A 25,442-nucleotide genomic window follows, 5' to 3' on the forward strand; every position below is an offset into this window, starting at 1 on the left:
TTATTTTTCCTCTAATATTTTCTCTAAGTTAGGTATGGGAGGTTGATGATGAAAGCTAGTGTGCGTATATGTTGATGATTGTTCATTAGGCTCAATGGACATGTTGTCACACGAGCAGTTGTCTGTTCCATGTGCATGCACCAACAAAAAAGACTAGTGATGAAGAAACAAATTCTTTCAGAAAGTAGTCAAAAATCGCAGATAGAAGAAGCTTTTAAGATTCTTATGGTCCTTCTCATTCAAGAAAATCTAAGAACACATATTGCTCTATCTTCTTGTGAGCATGATATGGCCCATTTAAGCTGTCTTCTATCTTATATATATCTTTGGATTCAATGCATCTGTACATGTTTTTCCTCTCTTTAGTGCCATGAAATTATTCTACAATTTACTCATTACAATCATTCAAGTCTATGAATTGGAAACATCAATGGGATTCTATTCATCCATCTGTTTGTAGGACCTATATTTCTGACAATAAATCCTTAAGATTGTTTGTGTCTTGTTATCGTCATTGTTGTATGTCGCAAAGCCTATCGTATGATTCTATTTGAAGTCTGCCTGTCCCTTCAACCAGGGCCGGAGGCAGGGGGTGGCTGGGCCCCTGCAATTTTTTATTTCCTGGCTTCGTCCCTGCTTTCAACGCAAACTGTGCTTTTCACCCGATAGAAACTCATCGTTATGCAAGAAAGAAGTGGTTAGGGTCAAGTGATTATCCAAAGGACATGTGTTTTTCCTTCAAAGACTTTGCTACCAATCTTGATGTTGCCATGATTTCGAATTTTCAATGTTATTGAGCCTTGATGATGAAGCAATTGATTGTGTGGTGATGGATTCCTGGTTGATTAGCTTTGAGCTATTGTTTTTTACACAATGGAGCTACGACTGTTGCTTGGTTAATCAGTATTATGGAAGGCATGATAGAAACCTACCACCTACAAGAACAAACACCAGAGAGCTAATAAGAGAATGAGCCATTTCTTGGAGGTCTATTCCATTGGACTTTATCTTTGTATCATCCCTACAGCTAGCTACTTACTGGGAATTGTTTTTTTCTCAAGGGTTTTGGCCATTATAGTTTTTCTTTAGCTGCTAGTAACTAGTTCATGGACAAGATTGATTTATGCAGGTGATGGTCAAGGGAAAGTCTACTTGATTTGATTCATAGGGAAACAAGCACCAATTACACCAATTCAAATGTTACTCAACAAATATGACTGTGATTGAGATTGAGATTGGATATACATCAAATTTGTCTACATATTTATGGTACATGCAAGGAGTATAAACAGTAAATCGCTAGTATGCATGTTCATATAAGATCATTACTTAGATTCTGCTGACAGCTGCAGAAGACTATCTTCTCTTCCTGTTTCTCTGTCTCTTGCACACTAAAAAAAAACCATGAACCACATGAAAGTGTCTGGTTAAAAGGGTATGACAGATTCACCAAGTGGCCCAAATGCCAAATTCCAAATCATGAAGTGGGTGCATGTATAATTTTGTCACAAAATGGATAATGAATATACAAGCAATACATAAAGCCAAGAGAACCTGTTGAATCAAATGGAACTGCTCATGCCGACAAAGCAGCATCAATACATAGGATGTTAAACACCACAAATCACTATAGAAGGTCAAATTTGAAAAAAGAGAAAAAGAAATTAGCCCTCGAATTGGACAAGTAAATAGCAATATAATCTCTCTTTTTTTGTACTTTATTTCTGGACCTTTTTGTGAAGTAATGCAAATATCATTAGCATCTCTGCCACATAAATAGACATTTGATTTGCGGCAAAGGGTGATAGCTAGGGAACATATTCTTGTGCTATATAGCAACAAAGAGTAATTGCCAAAAATGCAGTCAAATGGACCATGTAGAGTGGAAGCAAGTGATTTCTCCATATCTTTCTCTCGACCATTTCTGTGTCTCCTGTGCGTCATCAGTTGAATTTGTTCCCTGCAGAATTGATAGTTCAGCATCAGTCACTTTTGACATGCACCAGGACATATAGATATGTGCTTACAACTGTATTTAATTCCATGCCAGCACATGTAGAGATACAATGTATGCATATACGAAATGGAACTTCCAGCACATAGTGACCAAATTATCTAATCAACTGCAATTCAACATATTAATTATTAGGGAAAAGATAAGCTGGTCAAGATTCAAGAAGTTAATGTAAGAGCACCTGAGCCTTCTTGGAAGATTCTGTGAGATTTTTCAGGTCATTAGAACAACTGGCAGCGGCAAGCTCCATGGAGAGAAACTGGGTTTTGACAAAACAAGGTTAATCCAAACACGCTGGTGCATGGAACTATAAGATGAAACAGTAAAAATGTTTGTACCAGATTTTGTCATAGTAGGGTTACCTCAACTTGATTCTGCAATGAGTGTACATAATTGATTATCTCCTCTAGCATAACTGCCATCCCCATTGACTGTATGTTCATGCACTCATGTCAGCTACATCTTATGGATATAATCAAGAGATTTAAACTTCAACTCCGAATAAGCGAAGGTACATGTTTTTTACGATTATACAAGAATAATAAATGCATGAAATATACTAACAAATAAACTTGTGCAAAGGATTATTACCTTGTGGCATCCAGGAACAATGTCTTGCAAGCATCTTAATTTGTTATTGATTTTCTCTCTTCTTATCTGGCACAACAAATAGTAAATTCACTGTCAAATTCTTCACTTCTTGACTTTCACTAGTACATTCCTATTCTTACACGTTAGAAGATATAATAAGCCTGGCCAGCGGTTAATAATCAGGCTTTATTGAACGTGTAAACTCTAGTACAAATTTACCCTTTCTGCTATACTGTGACTGTCTGTTGCCTGGCCTCTCTTAGCTCTAACATGAATAACTTCCTTTGATTTGTCCCCTTCTTTCTCCTTGTTTTTGCCTTTCTTACCTCTTCCTAAGTTCTGAACACATCAAGAAAAAGTACTGCTCAACTTACTTTTTGCACAAAGACTAGGAGTTAAAAACTGAAATTATAAAACAACCAGTAATAACTTCAAGAAACAGACAGATACACACATTCTTTTTCTCTGTGATGTTTATAGAGGCTGTAGGAGAAACGTTCTTGGAGCTGCCGGTTGATTGTTCCATTGCTTTTGGCTTCTTCCTTTCATGGAAAACATTTTGATTCAAGCTGACAGAATGAACAAGTGGTGCTGTACTCAAGATGTGAGGATGGGAAGTGCTTGAAAGGTTGTTGTGATTATATGTTGCAGGAAATTCAGGTTGTTGGTGGGCGAAGAAAGAGTCTGCTGAGAAGTCATGAGCGATGCTGAAATTCTCCAAGATGCTTGGATTCAGCTCTGGAAGATGCTTGAGCATTTCCATGTTCATGTCCATCATCTCTGTCAAGGGTTGAGAAGCCCCAAGCCTCTGCAGATATTCTGCAAACTCAGCCATCAAACTTCCAAGTACCAAAGCTTCTTAAAGGGCCTAATTTTGCTTACATACAAGAGGGTTTTGGAATACAATTTATAAGATTCCAACATGGTGCATTATTAGCTTAACAGCTTGTATTATTAGTAACTTGGATCTTGGGCCATCAAAATATGGGTATCAATGTAAATTTGTTTTGCTTTACAGTTAAGCAAGTAAAAATTGAAAGCACAGGAGAATTACAAGTGGAAATTTCATTTTCTGAGTCTGAGTTTAATGGTAGGTACATGCAAAAGATATACATATCCAGTAGAGTAGGCCATGTATGTTTTTAGATAGTGGGGCTAAAATATTGGAAGAAATATGATAAAAGTACACTTCTTTTTCGCTTTGCCAAAAGAAAAGAAAAGGTTAAAGTAGAAGGTAAACTTCGTTTCTAGCTTGCCTTTAGGTCAACTTGGGACCCTGTAAGTATCCTTTACAAAATAAAAATGATATAGGCAATGTTTTGAGCAGCATAAACTATTTCTAGCACACAACCAGTTTAACTGTGTAATGCTTACAGTAATTTGTTGCACTCAATAATTCCATAACATAGCTCACCATCAGTGAACTTTTTCAATGTCATTAGATTTGTATTTTCGAGATTTTTCTAATCATACTAGTAAAGTTATAATTAAAGTTTTGAAATATTTATAAGTTCTTTTAATTTCTCTTTTCTCACTCCTAATGCATGGCATTTCACAAATTTTTTTAAATGTCGCTATTTTGAATAAGAAGAAGTTATGAATGTTGCTATTGTGCAACAAATATGATTTAACATTTAGGTATTGTTTGTGTTTATGCAGTGTAAAAATATTTTTGAAAAAAATTAATTTATTTTGTAGTTTTAGATTGTTTTAATATGTTAATGTTTATTTAAAAAAATATTATTTTAATATATTTTTAAATAAAAAATATTTTTAAAAAATAACTATTATTATAATGTTAAATAAACGAGGCGCAAAACTAAAACCTGAAAAAGAAATAATAAAACCTGAAAAAGAGATTTATTACTAATAAACTAAAAGAATTGAGGAAGAGTAATAGTGTCATTGGATTTGCACTGAAACTCGGGTGCATTGTTGATTGTATTATTCATATATATGAATAGTGGGCAATTTTTTCCTTTCGGGTCATTGAAGTTCTATTATTTACAATTTTATCCTTCTAAATCATATTATCATGGTTCAAACACATAAAATTTTCTGTGTTTAAATTTCTTTTAATTCGCATGTTGTCGTATACACAAAGCGTCAAGGGATATTCTAATATAAATTAAATTTTGATTTTTCAAAATAAAACTTTATATTATAGTTAAAAAATTTTAAAAAATGAAGCAAGCCCCATTTAGATTATTGCGTGGAAAGCTTGACTTTGCTCCCTGCAGATTTAGCTTATCTACTAGATTTATGGACCCACGGTACGTTATGGGCTCAAACTTTTTTATATAAAAAAAATACAACTTGGGAGAGACCTTATTATAACTCAATTTCAATCCTGAATTTTTTTATATATATATTTCAAAAAATTAAAAAAAGAAATGTATTTAGTCAATTTTAATCATTTTTTTATTTTTGTCATTATGTGTCAAATTAAGTTAGAAATAATTATAAAAATCACAAAAAAATACAAAAAAAGTCTAAAAGATAAAAAGCAACAAATATAGTTGGAAGTGAAGATGGACCAATAATTGAGTCAAATATTGAGTTTGGGATTTTTTAAAATCTCAGGAATGGTTTAAGTTGTAATAGGAGATTTAATTGAAGAGAAATCTAAGAAATAAGGCTCAATGGGGTTTAATTGGGCTGAAAATACACAATTCTGGAACCATGGACCAAACAGAAAAAAGAGGTAAAATATAGGGTTCAAATAGGACGATTCAAGGGCAAAATTGAAAGGAAATTTGGAAATAGAAATTCTGATGGGGCCTAATTTACTGGCATTACGAGATCAGGTAAATTGTGTTCCATTTCTTTGTATTATGTTTTCGAAATGTTACAAGATTTTGCTCGAATCATTGCTGGATACAAAGGGCATGCTAAATCAGATGTCATGAATTTACCTGGGTTTCTCGGTGATCAGAAGGTGTTAGTTCTTTCTTTTATATAATCATCCCACGAACAAATCTTGCATCCTGTAAAAACTCAGCATGCCCACCGTTAGAATTCCTAGTAATTATAATATCAATGGCGACTTTATTTTATAAGATTATACCTTTCCCAAAAGAACATAAAAACTTTTTTTTTCCATGTCACTGCAACGTCGGGTAGCCATAGACCCACCAAGGAAAAAGATTGATACATGGATCACCTTTTAAAACAATTCACCTGAACCTGAAAAAGAAAAGAAAGGTTACGAAGTTTCGAGGAGGAACAAAATTATAAAGTTAAAAAAAAAAAAAAAAACTTGAGTTAACTTGATTGGACATGTTAAATATGTAAATCGGGTCATGAGACTGAGATAAATAAATAAAACAAAAGCTAAAGTTAAATCCCAAATAACTCTGGCATCGAATAATAAAATTAAATAGAATGTCAATTAAAAGAAAATAATAAAAAAATCCAAGCAAACCAAACTCTCGAATCTAAATCAACAACTTCGACATCGAATGATAAAATTAAGGAAGATCAATTAAAAGAAAATGACCAAAAAAACCCAAGCAAACCAAACTCTCAAATCTAAATCATGTGAATGAGAGAACTAAATAGAAGACATATAAGGAAACATCATGCACCTCAACTCTAAAATAACATGATGTTGAAGGACGAAGCCCAAAAAATATTCAATTTAAAAATAGTGACCCTGCAAAAAAAATCAAGCCAGCTCAGACCAACTTGCAAAACTTGTGGTCTAATCGATGGACTGGGATAGACAAAAAGAAAGGAAATGGGAGAAAATTATAAAGCCTAATATGAAAAACCTCAACCTTGATTGATAGATTCAAAAAGAAAAATAACTATTTATCGATACAATGTTGAAGAATGAAATCATTTTAAAAAAATCAATTTAGAAAACTTGTCAGAGTAAATCCAAGCGAACCTCTCAAACTTGAGTTAATTTCTAAAATTTGTCAAAGTGAAGCTTGACTGCAAAAAAAAAAAAAAAAAACAAGTCAACCCACCAAACTTGCGTTCGAGGTTATAGGACAAGATAAACGAATAAAAAGAAAATCATGAAGCCCAGTATAAAAAAACCTCAACTTTGAAGGATGAAACTTAAAAAATAATAATTTTAAACCAATATTTTATTGAAGGATAAAATCAGGAAAAAAAAATCAAAGTACATTCAACAAAAAATGACAAATAAAAAGACTCGAGATTAACGCGAGTCAATATGGAAATTCATAGAAAATCCTACATAAAGCAATAAAAAAAATTATGGAGTCTAATCGATAATAATATAAATGTTGAAGGATGAAACTGAAAAAAAAAACATAACTTAAAACAATAAGAAAAACCAAGCAAACTTAGGCGAATCCTTTTAAACATTGGCAACCCATGAAATCCCAGACCCGGGCTAAATAAAAGAACTCAATTCTCAGTCAATCTAATATTGAATAATGGAATAAGAAAAAGATATATCAACTTAGAGAATTAGTCAAAGAAGATTCAATAAAGACCGATAAATAAAAAGACATGAGATAACCCGGGTCATTTTTAAAATCAATGAAAAAACCAACAGAAAGAAAATAAATAAAGATAATATAGCCTAGTCTCTAATTGAATAAATATTGAATGAAAAAACTATATAAAAAAAAGATCTTAAGGAAAGGAAAAAAAACCAAGTAAACCTAAGTGAACCTTTCAAACTCGCAATCCTTGGGCTAAATAGAAAAGCTCAATTCCCAACCAATTTAATGTTGAAGAAAAATAATAATTTAAAACATTTGCCAAAGTAAAAAAAAAATAATGAGAATCAAATTTTATAGAAAAAAAAGTTAAGCATGATGAAATTATATAAAAAAATCAATTCAAAAAATTATTTTAAACAAAACAAATAGCAACCAAAAGAATGGGATCCAAATTTGAAAGTTAAAAAAATGGAAGGGGTGAAAATGAAATTTTTTTGCCAAAGTTAAAAAAAATAGAAATAAAGAGAATGCGGATTAAATTTGACAAAAAAAATAAACATGAGGAGGTTGAAATTATAAAAAAAAATGATCTCAAACAAAATAAATAACAATCAAAAGAATGAGGTTCTAATTTGATATGGAAAAAAAAGCAAAAAAGGATGAGATTGAAAGAAAAACAATTTATAAAATGATCCCAAACAAAACAATAGCAATCAAAAGAATGGGAATCAAATTTGAAAGATAAAAAAATGAAAAGGGATGAAATTAAAAAAAAATCTAATTTTATAGATTATTCAAAATAAAAAAAAATAGCAATAAAAAGATAGGAACCAAAAATCAACTAAGAAGAAAATAAAAGGTTTGGTCTAAAATTTTGAAAGGGTTGGCACGACATTCGAAGTGGAGAGAGAGAAGAAGGAAAATAAAAAAAAATGATCATTAGCACCAAACCGATGGTGTGTTCAACGCGCACCACATCACCATGAAAGGAACGCTGAGATCTTTAAATGTCACTATAAAAAGCGGTGTTTGGTGATCATTCTACCCTGCACACATTGCCAAAAGGGCACGAGAGTTGTTCATTTGATGGTGTATGTGTGGCAAGCGCCAATAATTTTTTGTTTAAAATAATATTTAATAAATAAGAAAATGCCCCCGAGTCTCCTTTATATTAACAAAAAAACAGCTAAAAGGACCAAAAAGGTATTGTGAAGCAGTTTAGTGGAATATTTTTTAGGGGTAATAAAATCATTTTACTGTTTTTAAGAAATTGAAAAGACTAAAATGCCTAAAAATGTAAGTTAAGCTATTTTTTTTATTTAAGAGGCAACCATGTAATTTTACTATACAAAAAATAATGAGAACACTAGTATGCTCTTACACAATTTTAAAAAGATAATTATATCACATTGTTGTCAGTGCTTAAATCAAATGTTTTAAAGCACAAGGACAATTTTGATATTACATTATTATAATAAATAGCTTTTTTAGTCTTGATGAACAATAATTTCACTTCTCTTTAGGTTTCTGATAATTTATTTGGTCCCTTTTATTTTAGTAATTCACATTTTGACTCAAAACTTTATTATTTCACGTTTTAGTTATTGGATGTTGAGAGATAAGAGAAAAAGTTGTTGGAAAATGTTGAGGAGAGAGAAAGTGCTCAGATGATCATATTTTTAATAATAAAAAGGGCTAATTTTGGTGTCAATGGGTTCATTTTTTCAAGAAAAGTTTAAAAGAGGTGGTGTTGTTCTTTAACCATATTAGAAAAAAGTAGATTGGAATTCATACATAATCAGCTAGGCATGCGATACTGGGCTTTTAGATCCCTAGCCAAGCATTACTCCACCTAGCTTCTTTTTTTACTTTGCATTAAATTTTTATTTTTATTTTAATTAATACCATCTCTTATTTTTTAAATTGTTAATTTCACTTTTTTAAAATAATAATTAATATATTTAATTGTTTTTTAATTCTATAATGCTTCAAAGGGATTCTTGTAATTTAGCTTTATTTTTTCCTTTTATTTTTATATTTTACATAAATAAATTGTATTTACATAAAGTATTTATAACAATAAAAATTGTTTGTTTTTACTAACCATAATTAACCTCTAAGATAAAATAATTAAAAACATATAAAATAAAAGGTATAGTCAAGGTTACATATTTGCATAACGTTTATCTTTTTTTTTTCTTTTTTTCTTTTTGCTAGGAAGATTAGTTTTCCACTTTAGTATTCAACTAGCAATGTTGTCCATGCTTCATCGCGGATTGATAAAAACAATTATGTAAAAAAATTGCCATGCTAAAAAGAATCCAAGTCTCGAGTCATTGGTTCAAGTGACAATTTAAAAAAGTATGAAAAAAAAACTGACGAAAAAATTCAACAACAAAAAAAGATAAAAGAATCATATCTGAGTTTATTCAAATTATCAAATAACTCAATGTTAACTTAATAGAAGGAAAATCGTAAAAAAAACTTGAAAAAAAAAATTCAACTCAAAAAAGGAGAGAAACCAAGTAAACTTATACGAACCTCCTAAATCTGGTCTAATATCTAAAACCTAACTCTTGTGAAATCCTATACATGAGTTCAATAAAAAAACTTAACTCTCAGCAAATTTAATTTTGAAAGACGAAACCTCATAAAAAATATTAATAAAAAAACTTGTAAAAGAAAAAAAACAATAAAAATAGGGATAAAATTTGACAAGAAAATAACCTGAGGAGGATTAAATTTGAAAAAAATATAAAAAGAATCCCAAATGAAATCAATTGAAATTAATAGAATGATGACCAAATTTGAAAAATTAAAAAAAATCATAGGGGGTGAAATTGAAAAACATTTATAATTTGATAGATTATTTATAGATTAAAAATTGGTAGGGGTGAATTAGAAAGAAATTGTTGAGGGCTAACCCAATAGAATCAAAACGCCAAAAAAAAAAAACAACCAAAAGAGAGAATAAAAATAAGAAAACATCAGTTTAGAGAAAGGAAAAAAAAAAAAGCAAGCAAACTGAGCGAACATTTTAAACATGGTCTAATCTTTAAAAGTTGCAACCCATGAAATCTTTCACATGTACTCAATTAATAAGTCTGATTCTCAACCAATTCAATAAAAAATAGTGAGGTAAAATTTAAAAGAAAAAACCCAAGAATGATGCAATTTTAAAAAACAATATCATGCCAAATAAGATAAATAACGATTAAAAGAATAAGGATCAAATTTTAAAGATAAAAAAAACATGGGGGTGAAATTAAAAAATAACAAACCTAGGCAAATATAGTAAATCTGGTCAAATTTTAAAAACTCGCAACCCCTAAAATCCTGAAACCGGATCCAATCAAGAAGTTTATTTTGAGTCAATTTAAAAATATAAATTTTAAAAACTTGTCAAGGTAAAAAAGAAGGCAATCAAAATAATAATGATTAAATTTAATAGAAGCAAAAAAAAAGGATGAAATCATCAAATAAAATCATCTATGATTTAAAATAAAAAATTTTCAATGCAAAAAAATTGACAATCAAAAGAAAATGGATTAAATTTGATAGGGAAAAAAAAAGCCAAAGAGGGTGAAAAAATCAATTGAAAAAATGATTCCAAACAAAAAAAAATAGGAATCAAAATAAAGAGGAATAAATTCAATAAATTATTCAAGAAAAAAATTATAATAAAAAGAAGAGGAATCAAATTTGAAGAGCCAACAAATTAAAGAGTTCTTTTTTTATTTTTTTAAAGGGTTGGCGCGAAAATCTAGGTACGGAGAAAGAAAAAAGATGGGGAAGCATCCACCGATGCCAAACCACCTCGAATATTGGCACACGCGCCACCTTATCTGGTCTGAGGAGCTGAGATCTTTCAAACAATGCCCTAGAAGACAACGTTTGATAGTCGGACAACCACCACACGCCGCTCGAACTACACAAAAGTCGTCCACACACTGGCATGTGTTGTGCACCCCTAGCAAGATTTTTTTATATATTTAATAAATGTAATTTATGACAATACCCTAAGCACCCTTGAAAATTACAATAAATACAATGTAAAATGATGAAAAAAGCCCTTGGGTAAAAGTTCAGTTGGTTTTGTCTTTAAGAGTATCATAGTAATTGCAATATTCTAAAAAAATAAAAATACAAAAATGTCCATGAATAGTAGGTATTAGATTATTTTACTCTAGAGTTAAATTAGTAATTTTACTATACAAAATAAAACATAATTACCAATCTAACCCAATACAATTTAAAAAAGACAATTGTGTCATGGTAAAAAGACAATCTTGTCCCTAAAGCTTAGTGCATTGCCTTTTTTTCCAAGGGAAAATTCATAATTTCACTATTATAATGAATAATAATTTATGTCTTTATGCAAAATAACTTCCTTAGCAGATTTAGTTTTTTTTGTTAATAAGTATTAACAACTTTTTTTATTTATTGATTCAAATATTTTTTTATTTTTTTTATTAATCTTAAAAAATATCTTTCTGTTCCTCAATTAAAAAAAATCATGATACATAAAAATGCATTCATAACACTAACACCCTCTTCTCTTGCTTTAAAAAATAACTTAAAATCTTAATCACCACTACTTGGTGCAGATTATAGGTCCATTAAAAAGAAACTAAAACATCTGGAGGCTTTAATCTACCTCGAACACAAAAAACTATGGATTGTAAATAGTTTTCCTTAGTGTTTTTTTTTTATCTTTTTTTGGTCACTTGAATTTTTTTTATTTTGTAATTTCATACATTTACGTTGAATTTATATGGGATTGAACTTGGTGATTTTTTTAAGTTGGCTTGATATATGGTTCTCGCGATTTCAAGGAAAAATATTGGAACTAGGTTAATGCTCGAATCAGCAAAATAAAGTTCAATTTTATTTATGCTAAAGAATTAAAGCTCTATGGACCGAATTTAAAACTAGGTCAAATGTTCAAGTCTTTTTTTCTCAAATCAAGGATTAAATGTCTAACCCTTTTTTCAGCCTTTTTTTTGTCACATAACTCTTTTTCTTTTTTCAATTGGATCCTTTCACATATTGTTGATGTGGTATTGGACTTGATGATATCTTTTGTTTGGCTTGGTTTTGGGTTATCGCGATACCATGAAAAAAAATATGAGGCTTGAAGATCCAATTTTTAATTTTAAATATATTTTTATTCTTTTTTTATCAAGTTAGGGAATAAAATGGACAATTGGCTGGCGCGTGTGAAAAATGTCATCACAATATGGTGGTGTAAGCGGGGTGCATACAATTTCCTCTAGGGTCCAATAATGCCTCATTTCGAATCGTATAATTGTCTCGACGAGGACTTTCATTTAAAGCACATGATGGTGGTAAGGGTTCATGTGGCTCTGATGACCTGGCCTTCTTTTCTTTCTTCTTTTCTATTTCTCTCTCTCTCTCCTTACCTCAGTTTCTAGGCCTAGCCTTCTCCAAAATAGCAAAGTGGCTTGTGAGTTTTTATGTTAAATTTGATATCAATTCTTTTTATTGTTATTTTTTATTTTTTTGTTCTTTTTTTAAATTGATTTTTTTTTTAATTTCACTTTTAAATATTGGGTTGATTGAGGATTAATCATCATAATTTTTTTTTATTTGTTATCTATGGGGTATTCAATTCTTATGACCCGGGATGTTGGACTTTATAACTTGTTTCAATTTTATTTCTATAAGATTATCACAATCTCATGACCCGTTTCACAGGTTTTGCAAGTTAACTAGGGTTGACACAAGTCGATCCAATGTGTCATTGTTTCAATATTTTTTAAAAATACATATTGTTCAATATGCCACCATCTCAATATTTAAAAAAGATATCATCCAATATATATCAAAATTTGAATCAATGATTAATTTATTTTTTCTTTTAATTAGCAATGACTTGGTATTTTTTTATGTTTTAAAAATTGATCACACAAGACAAAGATCTAGTTAGTTATAACTAGATTTGTGGCTCGCACTTCATCGTCGGTTGGCAATTTTTTTAAAAGTAAACTAAGAAAAAAAATTGAGACTCGAGTCATTGTTTAAATTGATAATTTTAAATGATATGAATATAAAATACAACAACAAAAAATAAACTGGTAAAAAAAAGCTAAAAAGAACTGGACCTGAGCCCATCTGAATTAATAAACAAACCAATGTTAAAGGGAGAAATTGAAAAATAAATAATTTTAAAAAAATAAAAAAAAATAGAACTAAGTTAAACTAGGTTAACTTACAAACTCCGCGACCATGAATATAAGATTGAAATAATCTCATAGAAAGAAAAACACAAAAAAAACGTTTGAAGGGCAATTCCTAACAAATCAAATAAGAACATAATAACTCCATAGAAGAAAAAAAAAGTTGAAGCTCAATTTCTAGCAAAACAAATGTTGAAGGACAAGAATTAAGAAAAATATATATAATTAAAAAAAGTACAAAATACTCGATCCGAGCACACTTGGGTTAAGATGCAAAATCTTTGATCAATCATGATGCCAGGGTAATTGCTTTTAAAAGAAAATTGAATAAAATTATAAAACTCAATATTGAATGATGCAAAAAAAAAGAAATTGAATTAAAAAAAGCAATGAAAGAAATTCTAGTCAACTCGGGTTAACTCACTAACCTTGTAACCTAATGTTAAAGGGAGAAATTGAAAAAAAAATATTTTAAAAAAATTAAAAAAAAGAGACCCCAGTTAAATCGGGTTAACTTGCAAACTCCACGACCATAAGCATAAGATTAAGATAATCTCATAAAAAGGAAAACAAGAAAAAAAAGTTTGAAGGGCAATTCCTAATAAATCAAATGAGAAAATGATATATATATATATATATATATTGTGATATCCCACATCGAAAGCGAGCGTCCAAAGCCAGGGCTTTATGAGTAGTGCTGGTCGCTGACCTGTTGTACGCGTTTGGATCGTCAAGCGCAGAAGTGAGCTCGCGTCACCAAAAACAAAACCGTGAGAGCGACAAGGCCTAAAGAGGACAATATACGACAGGTTGGGCCATGCTATTACATATGGTATTAGAGTCGAGGATGACTCGTCTTAAGGTGAGGGGATTCTGATTTCCCACATTAAAAGTGAGTGTTCAGAGCCAGGGCTTTATGAGTCGTTTTGGAGCCATGTGTGGCTACCAAGAACAAATCTGTGAGCCCGTGGGCCAAAGCAGATAATATCTTACTAGTAGGATGGGGTGTTACATTTGGTACCAGAGCTCGGCTCACTGGCTGTCCGATGGTGCCGACGGGGTCGTCGGACTCCTTAAGGGAGGTGGATTTAATATCTCACATCGGCCGGTGAGGACTTGGGGGAGAGCCTTATATGAGCATGCTCATCTTGACTAGTAAGACGCGTTTTGAAGCTATGTGTGGATGCCAAGAACAAATCCGTGAGGCCCGTAGGCCAAAACGGACAATATCTTACTAGTGGGATGGGGTGTTACAATATATATATAATTGAAAAGTAAAAAAAAAAACCTTGATTTGAGCATACTCGATTTAAGATGCAAAATCTCTAACCCAGTCATGATACCAGTGTAATCACATTGGAAAGCAAACTGAATAAAATCAAGAAGCTCAATTATCAAATAACCCAATATTAAATGATAAAAATTAAAAAAAAAACATTTTAAAAAAAAGCAATGAAAAAAATTATAATCAAGCCGGGTTAACGTGCTAACCTTGTAACCATAAACACATGATCAAGATAACCCAATAGAAATGAAAGGGTAAAATAAGCACGAAGAACAATTTCCAATAAATAAAGGCTAAAATTTAATTAAATAAATTTAAAAAATAACAATAGTCATTCTGCATTAACTTTTAAAACTAGTGATTATGGTCATGAATCTAAGACCCCATATAAGACAAATTATAAAAAATAACAAAACTAAACTAAAAAAAATGATAAAAAAAACATCACCTTAAAGAAAAAGGGAAAAAAACCATGCAAAATCAAGCAAACATTTAAAACCCGGTCTAATCTTTAAAACTCGCAACCCGTGAAATGAAAGTAGGAAAAAAAATCTAAAGACCAATTCCTAATAAATCAAATGAGAACATAATAACTCCCTAAAAATCAAAATAAAAAGAAAAAGTGATGAAAAAAAGTCAAAGTCAACTGGGGTTAACAAATTAACCTGCCAATCATGGACAACATAATAGCATGAAAGGAAAAGAAAAGCACGAAGATCAATTTCCAAGACATCAAATATTGAATAATAAAATTAAAATAAATTAATTTTAAAAAAGGATAATAAAATACAAAAGTCCGCTCATGTTAACCTATGAAATTGATGACTCTGGTCATGAATTTGGGACCAACCCCATAGAAGACAAATAAAGAAAAAAGCAAAACTCGAATCAAGAAGGGTAAAAAGAAAAACAACAATTTAAAAAAAAAAAGAAAAAAGACAAGCAAACTCTAAGGAGCCTTAAAAACTTGATTTAATCTCTAAAACTCACAACCTGTGAAATCCTGGACTCGGGTTCAATCAAGAAGCTTAATTCCCAACCACTTTAATTTTGAAGGATGAAATTGTAAAAAAATATCAATTTAAAAAACTTGTCAATGACAAAAAATAAAGATTTGGGATCAAATTTGATAGAAAAAAAACCATGGAGGATGAAATTAAAAAAAATCTAAGAAACGATATCAAACAAAACAAATAGCAATAAAAAGAATGATGATCAAATTTGAAAGATTAAAAAATGAAAGGGGGTGAAATTAAAAAATATTTATAATTTTATAAATTATTCAAAATAAAAAATAGTGATCAAAAGGACATGAACCAAATGTGAAGGAAAATAAAATTGAAAGGGCTAGTCTGAAATTTTAAAGGGATAGCACGAGATTCAATGAGGAAAAAGAAAAGGAAAATGTTGGTCGAACAACCCTAGCACGAGATTCAATGAGGAAAAAGAAAAGGAAAATGGTGGTCGAACAACCCTGCATACATCGCCCGAAAGGCGTTGTGGCCATCCACTAGCTGGCAAGTGCATAGTACACCCCAATATTGTTTTAATAATATTTAATATGTAGTCAATTATAATCATGCCTTGAGTAATCTTCAAATTAAAAATAAAACCAATATAAAAGGATAAAAAACCCTTGTGAGAAAGTTATGTTAATTTTATCCTTAAAGACATCAAAGTAATTACACTATTTTAGAAAAAAAAATAAAAAAACCAAAATGCCATTTAGTGATAGGCATTATATTTTTTATTCCATGGTAAAATTAGTAATTTTTTATGTGCAATAAATAAAATGACTAATCTAACCCCATATAATTTGTAAAAGATAATTTTATCATGGTAAAAATATCACATTGTCCCTAATATCTAGTTCAAAGGCTTTATGGTTGAGGACTAATTTGCCATTGCACTACTATAATAAATAGTGTTATGAGTCTTGGTGAATATTAATTCCCTTAATAGATTTAGATTTTTTTAATAGATCGGTGGCCCACGCTATGCTGCAAATCAGATCAAATTTTATTGAACATATAAAAGAAATATCTAGGCATTGCTAACTTTTTTCTAGTATAAAAAAATTTAAAACCATGTAAAGGTTGACCCAATGTGACATGCGACTTAATGGATCCAAAAACAACCGGTAAAAACATAATTTGATTCATAAAAATTCAAGATAATATTTTTTTAAAATAATATTTAAACAAAACATATTGGATCGATTCGGGTCAACCCAGATTAACCTTTCAAATCTACCTGAATCATAAGACTATGATAATCCTATATGAAGTAAACAAATCAAAACAAATTACAAATCTTAATTCCCAATCAACCCAATGTTTAAGAATAAAATTTAAAAAAAATTAATTAAAAAACAAAAAAAAATTAACTTGAGTTAACCTACCAAACCAGTAACCTGACTCATGAGATTTAAATAACCTTATAGAAAATAAACAAACAAAATGACCTGAGTCAACTCGTATTAATCTGTCAAATATGCGACCAAGGTCATGAAACTGTGATAACCCTATAAAAAACGAATCAAAATAAATTATGAAGTTTAATTCTCAACCAACTCAATGTTGAAGGGTGATATTGAAAAACAAATTGTCAATTTAAAAAAAAAACTTGAGTTAACCCACCAAACTCGTGACACTAGTTATGAGACCGAGCTAATCATGTATAAAAAAATCACAATAAATTATGAATCCTAATATCCAATAAACTAAATATTAAAGTATAAAATTAAAAAAAGATATAGATTTAGAAAAAAAAAAAAACTATTGAGATGAATAGTATTTTTGTGAGGTGATGGAAAGTAAAAACACCACCTCTTTTATTTTATACTATAAAATAATTTAATTTAATTAACCTGTTATAATAAATAACAACTACCAACAAAGGTTGTCAAAAATTTTTTTTTTTATTAAACACAAAAAATACAATATAAACTCAAATCATAAAATCGTAAAATTATGAGTAATTTTTTTAACTAATTAAATATTTACAATTCCTGCCAAGAAATTAAATTATATTAAAATCTAATAAAAAAAGTCAACAATATTATAATCAATGAATAATCTAAATAAAATGAGAGAGAGAGAGATGATATGAATTAAGAAATTAATGATATAGAAAAATAAAATGACTCATAACAAAACTTTCCAATATAGGGGGAATCACCAAATGATATGAAATACACAAGAACCCGGTGACAACTTAGTTATTCCAATCACAACAAGTCCTTATAAATCTTTTTTGGGTTGCAAGCTAATTGGTCTAAACTAGTAATTAACTAACATAAGCTTAATAATGAAATAACCTCTAAACAATGTCTAATATGCCATAAAAAACTCAAATTAAAAATAATTATTTAACATTAAATAAATAAATAAAATAGGATAATAAAAACAAAATCTTCATGCTATAATTTCTTCATGTAGCTTGAATCTCTAATTTTCGCACATTCTTAGCAGATTTTAGTTCTAATTCCAAACACGTCATTCTCTCTCGTATGGATGAATTACTAAACCTACCATATATAGTTGTAAAGCTTGAGATGTCTAGTTTCCAGTTCAATTTTAATTGTAGCAAAATTTCACTGCTCCATATATGTTCCAGACAGTACATCAAGGTTTAGTTTAACAAATTTGATAAAATTCATCTAGTAATTTTGATCCTTTGAAATAATATGTTATCAAATTTTATAATCATGCTGAAATTTTACTATAATATAGTTTCACATGTCTGGTATTTTCTTGTAAAATCACAGCTTAATTTGATATACGGTTTGAAAGATATGTTCAATTTTATAAAACTAATTAATAAATATTTTAAAATCAAATTCAAACCTAACTATCATATTATAAATTTAATAAACTCGTAAAATTATATTAGTTTTACTAATTTTACTGTAATTAAATCTGATTTTATTAATTATTAAATTTTTAGTTAGATTTTACATGATACACACACACGAACGAAATCACGATGTTGACAACAACACTATCAGCAATTACAGGGGGCGAGTAAAGGGCAAAAGAACTGTGATAATAAAGATTAAAAAGAAAAATAAAAAAGGCTAAAGGAGATTACAAAATCTTATCCATGAGTGAAAAACTGAAACTTTTGGTAGTTACCCAAGCTTGATAGCAATGGCTGCCTTTTCTCTCCTCTCCCTATTCCACCCAAACCCCTCAATCCCCAAAATGACCACAAAACCCCTTGCTGTCCTCAACAAAGCCTACAAAATGCAGGTCCCTTATGAGTTGAAGCAGGGGCAGACACGTATTTTTCACCAACTTCCATCTGGTCTGAACATGGAAGTGATTGAGCAAAAGGGTCGTGTTCTGGCAGACAAAGAAAACAATAGAAGCCCAGGAAACAGTGAAAAAAACCCACCTTTGGTTTTTGTTCATGGAAGTTACCATGCTGCTTGGTGCTGGGCAGAGCACTGGTTGCCTTTCTTTTCAGGGTTTGGTTTTGATAGCTATGCTGTTAGCTTGTTGGGTCAGGTCTGTGTCTTTCCTTTCTCTCTCCCACAAATGTTTGATTTTTGAATTCTTGGTTTTTCAATTATTGTTATAATTTCTGTATTGAATGTGCCATTTTCTTGAAAATTTGATACCATAAGTTAGCGTATAATAGATATGTATATCCTATATGGAAGAAAGGCTGTATTTTGGTGGAGCTTTATTCTTGTTGCTGTTTCTCTCTATCTTTTATTTATTTATTTATTTGCTTTGGTTGACTGTTGAGAAATGTGTGATGTGGGCAAAAAAAAAAGATATGTAAATCCTTTCCTCATTATTTGGATCAATTAGTATAAAATTTACATGATTGATTAGTACAAAATCACGCGTTTTTTTGACAATTTCTGTCCGGTTTAAGTGGGTTTTAACAAAAAGAGTTTGGAAGATTTGGAAGGAAAGGCATTTCTTCCTATGACTTGCAAGTAACCAAGCAATGATCTTACATTCAAACATCACCAAATTTCAAAACTATAAGTTCGTTGTCTCATACTTTTATGTCTGGCTTGTAATCTTTTTATTGTTTCATTCTTCTTCTTTTGAGATATAGCAATTCAGTCATTTATTGCTTAATGCCATCCCTGCTGTATGAGCTAGAAGAACCGTTTTCCTATCATATGCATTCAAAGGTGTTAATTATATGAGGGCATTGAGATGCAGTGGAACAAATACCTGGAATTATTTTGATTGCCATTATAGCACTGATTAGGCATATGTTGCCTATGTTTATGCAGGGTGAAAGTGATGCACCAGCTAGTCCTGTTGCTGGTTCTCTTCAGGTAATTTAGCTCTTCACTAGAGATGATGAAGTCCTTCACAGACTTGGATGCTTTCCTTCTATATAATAATCTAAGATATCTCACTATTAAAATGCTTTTCTTATTTCATATTCATTTTCAAATCTGCAGTAGACACATGCAGGTGATGTCGCTGACTTCATCCAGAAAAAACTAACGTTTCCACCAGTCTTGCTTGGGCATTCATTTGGAGGGTTAATCATTCAGTGCTACATTGCAAATATAAGGAATAAACAAACTTTAGGTAATATCCATCTTGTAGTTGATTGATTCTTATATTCAAGATGGTTGGGGTATGTTTAGCATGAGACATGATCAATAATATACTCATACCCTTCATGACAACACTGTCATGTGCATGTGGATTGAAACCTTAACATATACTTGATGAAATTAATTACATTTAAAAACAACAGTTGTTTCATTGTGATCAAGAACAAATATTTTTCATCAGAGTAATCTTCTCTGCTTTATTGGTTTGAGAAAGTCCCCCTTCACTTGTACTTTAACTGCAATGCTCTTTGGGCTTCATTCTAGAAAAGAAAATGCTGTACCCAGATCTTGCTGGCGCTGTTCTTGTGTGCTCTGTACCGCCTTCAGGTAATAGGTATGTTCACGTTTTATGATGGATTTACTTTTCGCTTACTTGAACATAACTGGCCAAACTGAAATTTTGACTGATACTTTCCAGCGGATTAGTGTGGCGTTATCTGTTTTCCAAACCTGTTGCTGCTTTTAAGGTATTTGCTTCAGGATTTTGAAATAGAAGATTAGTATGCCTCTTTAATATTTTTCTTTCCTCTTCAATATTGGAACCTGGATGTTGAAAAACTGGACTCATTACTTCAATTTAGACTTCATCAAAAACATGAGATCAGAATTTCTTCTCTTTATTTTCTTAACCCAAAGAGTAAGATTGGCTGATCAAATAAGTCTCTTCAAATAATAGATATGTTTATATGAACCCATAAGCAGGTGACACGCAGCTTGGCAGCTAAGGCTTTTCAAACTGATCTTTCACTCTGCAAGGAAACATTTTTCACATCAACCATGGAGGATCATCTGGTGAAACGGTTGGTTTATTAGCTCTTCTCCATGTTCTTATAACCTAGTCTACTCTTCATATTGTTCTATATGACAAATGCACAATACACAGCATATTTATGTGGTTTCATGCGACTATGGTTTTGTTGATGTAAGCATATGGCTTGAAATTTACTTTGGGTTCAAAATTACTTTTTGCACGACCTAACTAGAGCTGGAAGCTTGCGTTATGTCAGGAATTTCTATTTCTTTTTTAAAACTTCAAACTCACATTTTTAAAAAGGTGTTGGCCTTAAAGGAAATGAATCAAATGATTTTTTTTGCATAGCTTATTGATGTTGCCAGTAGAAACGTGCATATATCAATCAATTATGTTAGTGTGATTCAAACCAATAGTCCTTAGGGAAGCATTTGATAAGTATGACTTCCGCTCAGAAGTCCTTTCAGGATGCTCAGGACTGTCAATCAACATGTTATACCTCAGGGGTTGGCCAACTGAGAAAACTCAAAATTCATCCATGAAATTCCTAGTTGTAAACACTGAATTGCCATTGAGAATGTGCCAAATCATGACTATATTGAAAATTTATGCATTTTTAGGGGAGTTTATGATGGAAATTTCATGTGCAATTTATCAAAGGCTAGGCTTTAGGTACTGATTTTTATGGTTTTTGATGCCATATTTTGTGCTTTATTAATCTGATATATAAATACTAAATATCTCCAATCAGCAGGAAGCAATGAAAATCATATTTTGAAAAAAAGGAGGATGTGTTATTTCCACTTCACTACTTGTGACTCCTACTTCACCATTTTATTAGCGAGTAATGTGACCTGCATTGAATTCATATCTTAATCACTTTATAATTTTAGATTCTATGATAAATTCATGTTTGTGTTTCATTGAAAATAATAAGAAGAAGAAAAAAGACTACACAAAAAAAAACCTATATCTCAAGAATTTGTTTACATCTTCAATTGATTCAAATTTTATACTTTATAATATATATTTTCTTAAATAATATATTTTGAAGAATCTAACTTGTCAAACAGTGATTGGTATTTATAATTACTATGAGTTTGAGTTCCTAATATATAACTTTAATGTTGAAATCAATACATTATAAAATAATAATATAAGATTAGTAATAATTTAGAATTTATAGTATATGTACTTTGATACTAAAAAATTTTAGGGTCGTGATTCATTGAGTAACGTATTCATAAAGATTGCAATATCTACCAGCTCAATTTTAAGGGGAAAAAAAATATTTTACATGACTTGTATTTTTGGAAAATAAAGTCATAAATAATAAGCATAACTCTTTTTCTTATATACTCTTTAAAAATTAAATTCAAGAAGTACATTAAATGAGGCTATTTTAGTATTTATAATAAATAATGCAGTAGAAGTTACAAGTTCTGAAATGAGAATAACACCAACCAAGATTCAAATGCTAAGTTGCCAACCCCTAGAAATCTAGCATTTGCGAATTATTTTTTTTACCTTAACCATGCCAATTTAAAAGAATTTGTCCTCTCACATAGGCAGCTACATCCTTAAAAGTGCATCCATTTCTAGGTTTATTTAGTTGACCATCAAAGTTTGAGTCATTTTGATTTCTTTCAGTTACCAAGCACTAATGAAAGAAAGCTCAAGAATGCCACTGTTTGATCTAAGGAAGCTTAATTCATCACTTCCAGTCCCTTCGGTGCTAAAATCATCTATTGAAGTGCTTGTGCTGGGAGCAAATGATGATTTCATAGTGGTAACTTCATATATAACTCAAGCAACTCATATCTTCCTATAAGTATTCAGATCTAGTATGTTGAAATCGTTGGAGTGCCTTAGTATTCCTCTCTCATGTAAGTATTCAGATCTATTTCTCTGAAAAGGTACTGTGTTTCTCAATATGCTCCTTATCATTAGAGATAATCATAGTTTCTTATCATTACAGTGATTTTGTGGTTTTCCTTTATCCCTACAAAAGGTTAGCCTGAGAAAGCACCTTGGTATAGAGTCTTTTCCCTCTGTATGTGATAGGGCAGGGTATGTTGTCTACATAGTGAAAAATCATGCATGGCATGAATCCAACCTCAAGAATTCTGGTTCAACCATTTCGGTGTTGCCGACTCCTTCAGGCCTCCAAGGATTCAAAAAAGGAAAAAGTAAAATAAAATAAAATAAAGTGAAAATTTCCGCAGTTGCTGCTTGTCTTAATTCGTTCTCTTTCTTATCTGATCATGGCATGTGTCACACTCATCTATTCTATATTCAAAGCTGGATCCCATCCTTGGCAATGTCAGTTGTCATGTTTGTGTCTGAACTTCTGAGCGGGACCTTTCCTTCTGATGTTTTCTTAAAGACATTTCAGGGGTGGAGATTCACTCTTAAAATGGTAAGGCACCAGAAGGGGCCTTTCTTGATAAGGGCCAGGCTTATTATACTGGGGGGAAAAAAAACTTCCTTTGGTTGGTCTGAAGTCAAGACCAAAATCCCCATCACCTTGCTATGCTCAATGGCATCCTACTCCCTTGAAACCCAATTACATTTTTCTCCTCTAGCATCTTATGATTTAGCTCCCAAATTTTCTGTATCTTTGGCAAAGCATGTAGTTGCCATATTTGTGGCCTAAGCAATTCATGCATGAATCTAATTCCCTCATTATCATAGTGAAGTCTTTGAATAGTGATCGTCCTTTTTGGCAGAATAATCTCTGCTTCAATCTCAATGCTAGAGTTTTTCCAAATGGTATCATTTTATTGGTTTTGTAGGGATATATATCCTGGCCATTCTAGACAATTTGCCTGAGAATTTCTTACCAAAAATCTTGCAGCTTCAACCCAGGATAAAAATTGAATTGCCATTGTCCCAGTTTGGCTAGATCACTGCAATTTTCATTTGTTTGTAGTCTGGACCTATTTTATTGCTTGCGTTACCTCTAAGTAAGTTTATTGTTTATTGCTTGCTAAAATTTTCAGGACACTGAAGGACTCAACGAAACAGGCAGGTTTTATGGCGTATCACCAATCTGTGTTGAAGGGGTTGCCCATGACATGATGCTAGATTGTTCTTGGGAGAAAGGTGCTAGAGCTATTCTATCATGGTTAAATTGTTTAAGCAGATAGGAGTTAGGACCATTGTTTGATTTTGCTCGAAACTTGCTTATCTTGCAATAGAAAATTGTGTGGTTCTTAAAGCCATAATGAATTTCAAATAACAAAGAAAAAGAAAAACTCAATTGTGGGTCTTATATCATTCTCCTTTGTGGTTACAACAATCATAGATTATACAAACGAATGGCATTAGGTCGTGATATCTCAGACCACATAAAATCCTACGTTAAACTGACGAAAACCTTGTAACAATTAGCCATTGCATGATACCGTTATACTATATCGAACTCACAGGCTTCTAGCTATAGCAAAGTATGCCATCTTCTAAGTCATTGTTCCATTGTTCCTAATCGTCTAACCCATGGTGCTAGCTGAAGAAGACGAGGTCGTAAGTGCTTCACCTGAGCCCTTTCCATCTTAGCCAGCAGCAGGGATTTACAAATATGCGGACCATTGCGCGAATGTAGCAGGCGATGGTCGGAATGAGATTCTGGGTGGAACTTTGCTCGGAAAGCATGTTCTCTTGGTTCTTAAATGCTGAGAAAAAACAAACTTACTTGAGAGGCTAATGGGCATGCAATGAGGCATTCAAGAAGATGGTTCTTGAATTTCCTGAGTTTTAAGCACTGAATCCAAATGCGTATAAGCGGCCTCATCCAAACTTGGGTTGACCTGATGCTTGATAAAATGTTGATCTAAGAGAACTTTTAGACATTTTTTGTCTCAGGTGACTGGTCAAACTCTGTTAAATTCAGGCCAGGTCAATGATATAAAAAAAAAATACATTGATATTCCATTTGTGTTGCTTTGATTCCACCTGAACACATGAGCGACGACAATGCTTGGACATAATGCCAAGTCAGAAATCCATATGTTAGCCACCAAGAGTAGGCTCAACGCATTCGTTTTATTATTATTATTATTATTATTATTATTATTATTTACTAATCTCTTTCTTAAGAGAATTAAAGGGCTTGAATGCCACGATGAGCTATAAGAAAAAGAAATAAATATATTCAAAAGAAATGATCAAAGAAAAAAAATACAAGTTTCTTTCCAACATTCTCATCACAACCCCTTTAATTTTACAATAAATAAATAAAAACAGCACATTTTTCAATTTCTCCTTTTAAAAAAATATTCATAGCAAAATTATCTTTTTCTTAAATTCATAGATATAAGTAATGTACTTTTTATTTAAAAAAACTTGCACATATTTTTTTACTGTAAATATGTATATATTTTTATATCTTTATTTACTTCAATTACTATGTTAATTTGAATTTAAAATGATAATGTCAATTTTTAGCTTCTATAAAAATCATAATAAGTTTATGTATTTTATAATTATTTAATTCAAATAAAATAATAACAAGTTTATTACAACATAGCCCAATAATGTATCATCAAATAATTTCCATCAGAATAGAAAAGAAAAAAATAG

The 25,442-nt window shown here is 30.9% G+C and overlaps 2 protein-coding genes across 7 annotated transcripts; one reads left to right on the forward strand and one right to left on the reverse strand.

The window, feature by feature from the left end:
* Nucleotides 1-1,539: 1,539 nt before the first annotated feature.
* On the reverse strand, nucleotides 1,540-3,536 carry LOC133699149 (transcription factor BEE 1-like). The gene is made up of 6 exons (XM_062122303.1): nucleotides 3,060-3,536; nucleotides 2,825-2,944; nucleotides 2,606-2,671; nucleotides 2,377-2,445; nucleotides 2,196-2,273; nucleotides 1,540-1,960 (listed from the first exon to the last, which is right to left on the reverse strand). Exons 1-6 carry the CDS (start codon nucleotides 3,438-3,440, stop codon nucleotides 1,865-1,867), a joined length of 810 nt encoding a protein of 269 aa, XP_061978287.1. The 5' UTR covers nucleotides 3,441-3,536; the 3' UTR covers nucleotides 1,540-1,864.
* Nucleotides 3,537-18,570: 15,034 nt separating this feature from the next.
* Nucleotides 18,571-24,883, forward strand: LOC133698336 (uncharacterized). Of its 6 annotated transcripts, none has more exons than XM_062121221.1 (9): nucleotides 18,574-19,025; nucleotides 19,775-19,819; nucleotides 19,952-20,081; nucleotides 20,375-20,444; nucleotides 20,529-20,577; nucleotides 20,813-20,910; nucleotides 22,512-22,650; nucleotides 23,864-23,966; nucleotides 24,370-24,883. In XM_062121221.1, the coding sequence occupies exons 1-9, from the start codon at nucleotides 18,666-18,668 to the stop codon at nucleotides 24,417-24,419; spliced, it is 1,044 nt and encodes a 347-aa protein (XP_061977205.1). In that variant the 5' UTR covers nucleotides 18,574-18,665; the 3' UTR covers nucleotides 24,420-24,883. The 6 variants fall into 6 exon arrangements, with proteins under 6 accessions (XP_061977209.1, XP_061977210.1, XP_061977208.1 ...); XM_062121223.1 differs by having other exon boundaries at nucleotides 24,376-24,883; XM_062121225.1 differs by lacking the exon at nucleotides 22,512-22,650 and having other exon boundaries at nucleotides 18,571-19,025.
* The last annotated feature ends 559 nt before the right edge of the window (nucleotides 24,884-25,442 follow it).

This window comes from Populus nigra, chromosome 7 (assembly GCF_951802175.1).
Source record: "Populus nigra chromosome 7, ddPopNigr1.1, whole genome shotgun sequence".
Taxonomy (NCBI): Eukaryota; Viridiplantae; Streptophyta; class Magnoliopsida; order Malpighiales; family Salicaceae; genus Populus; species Populus nigra.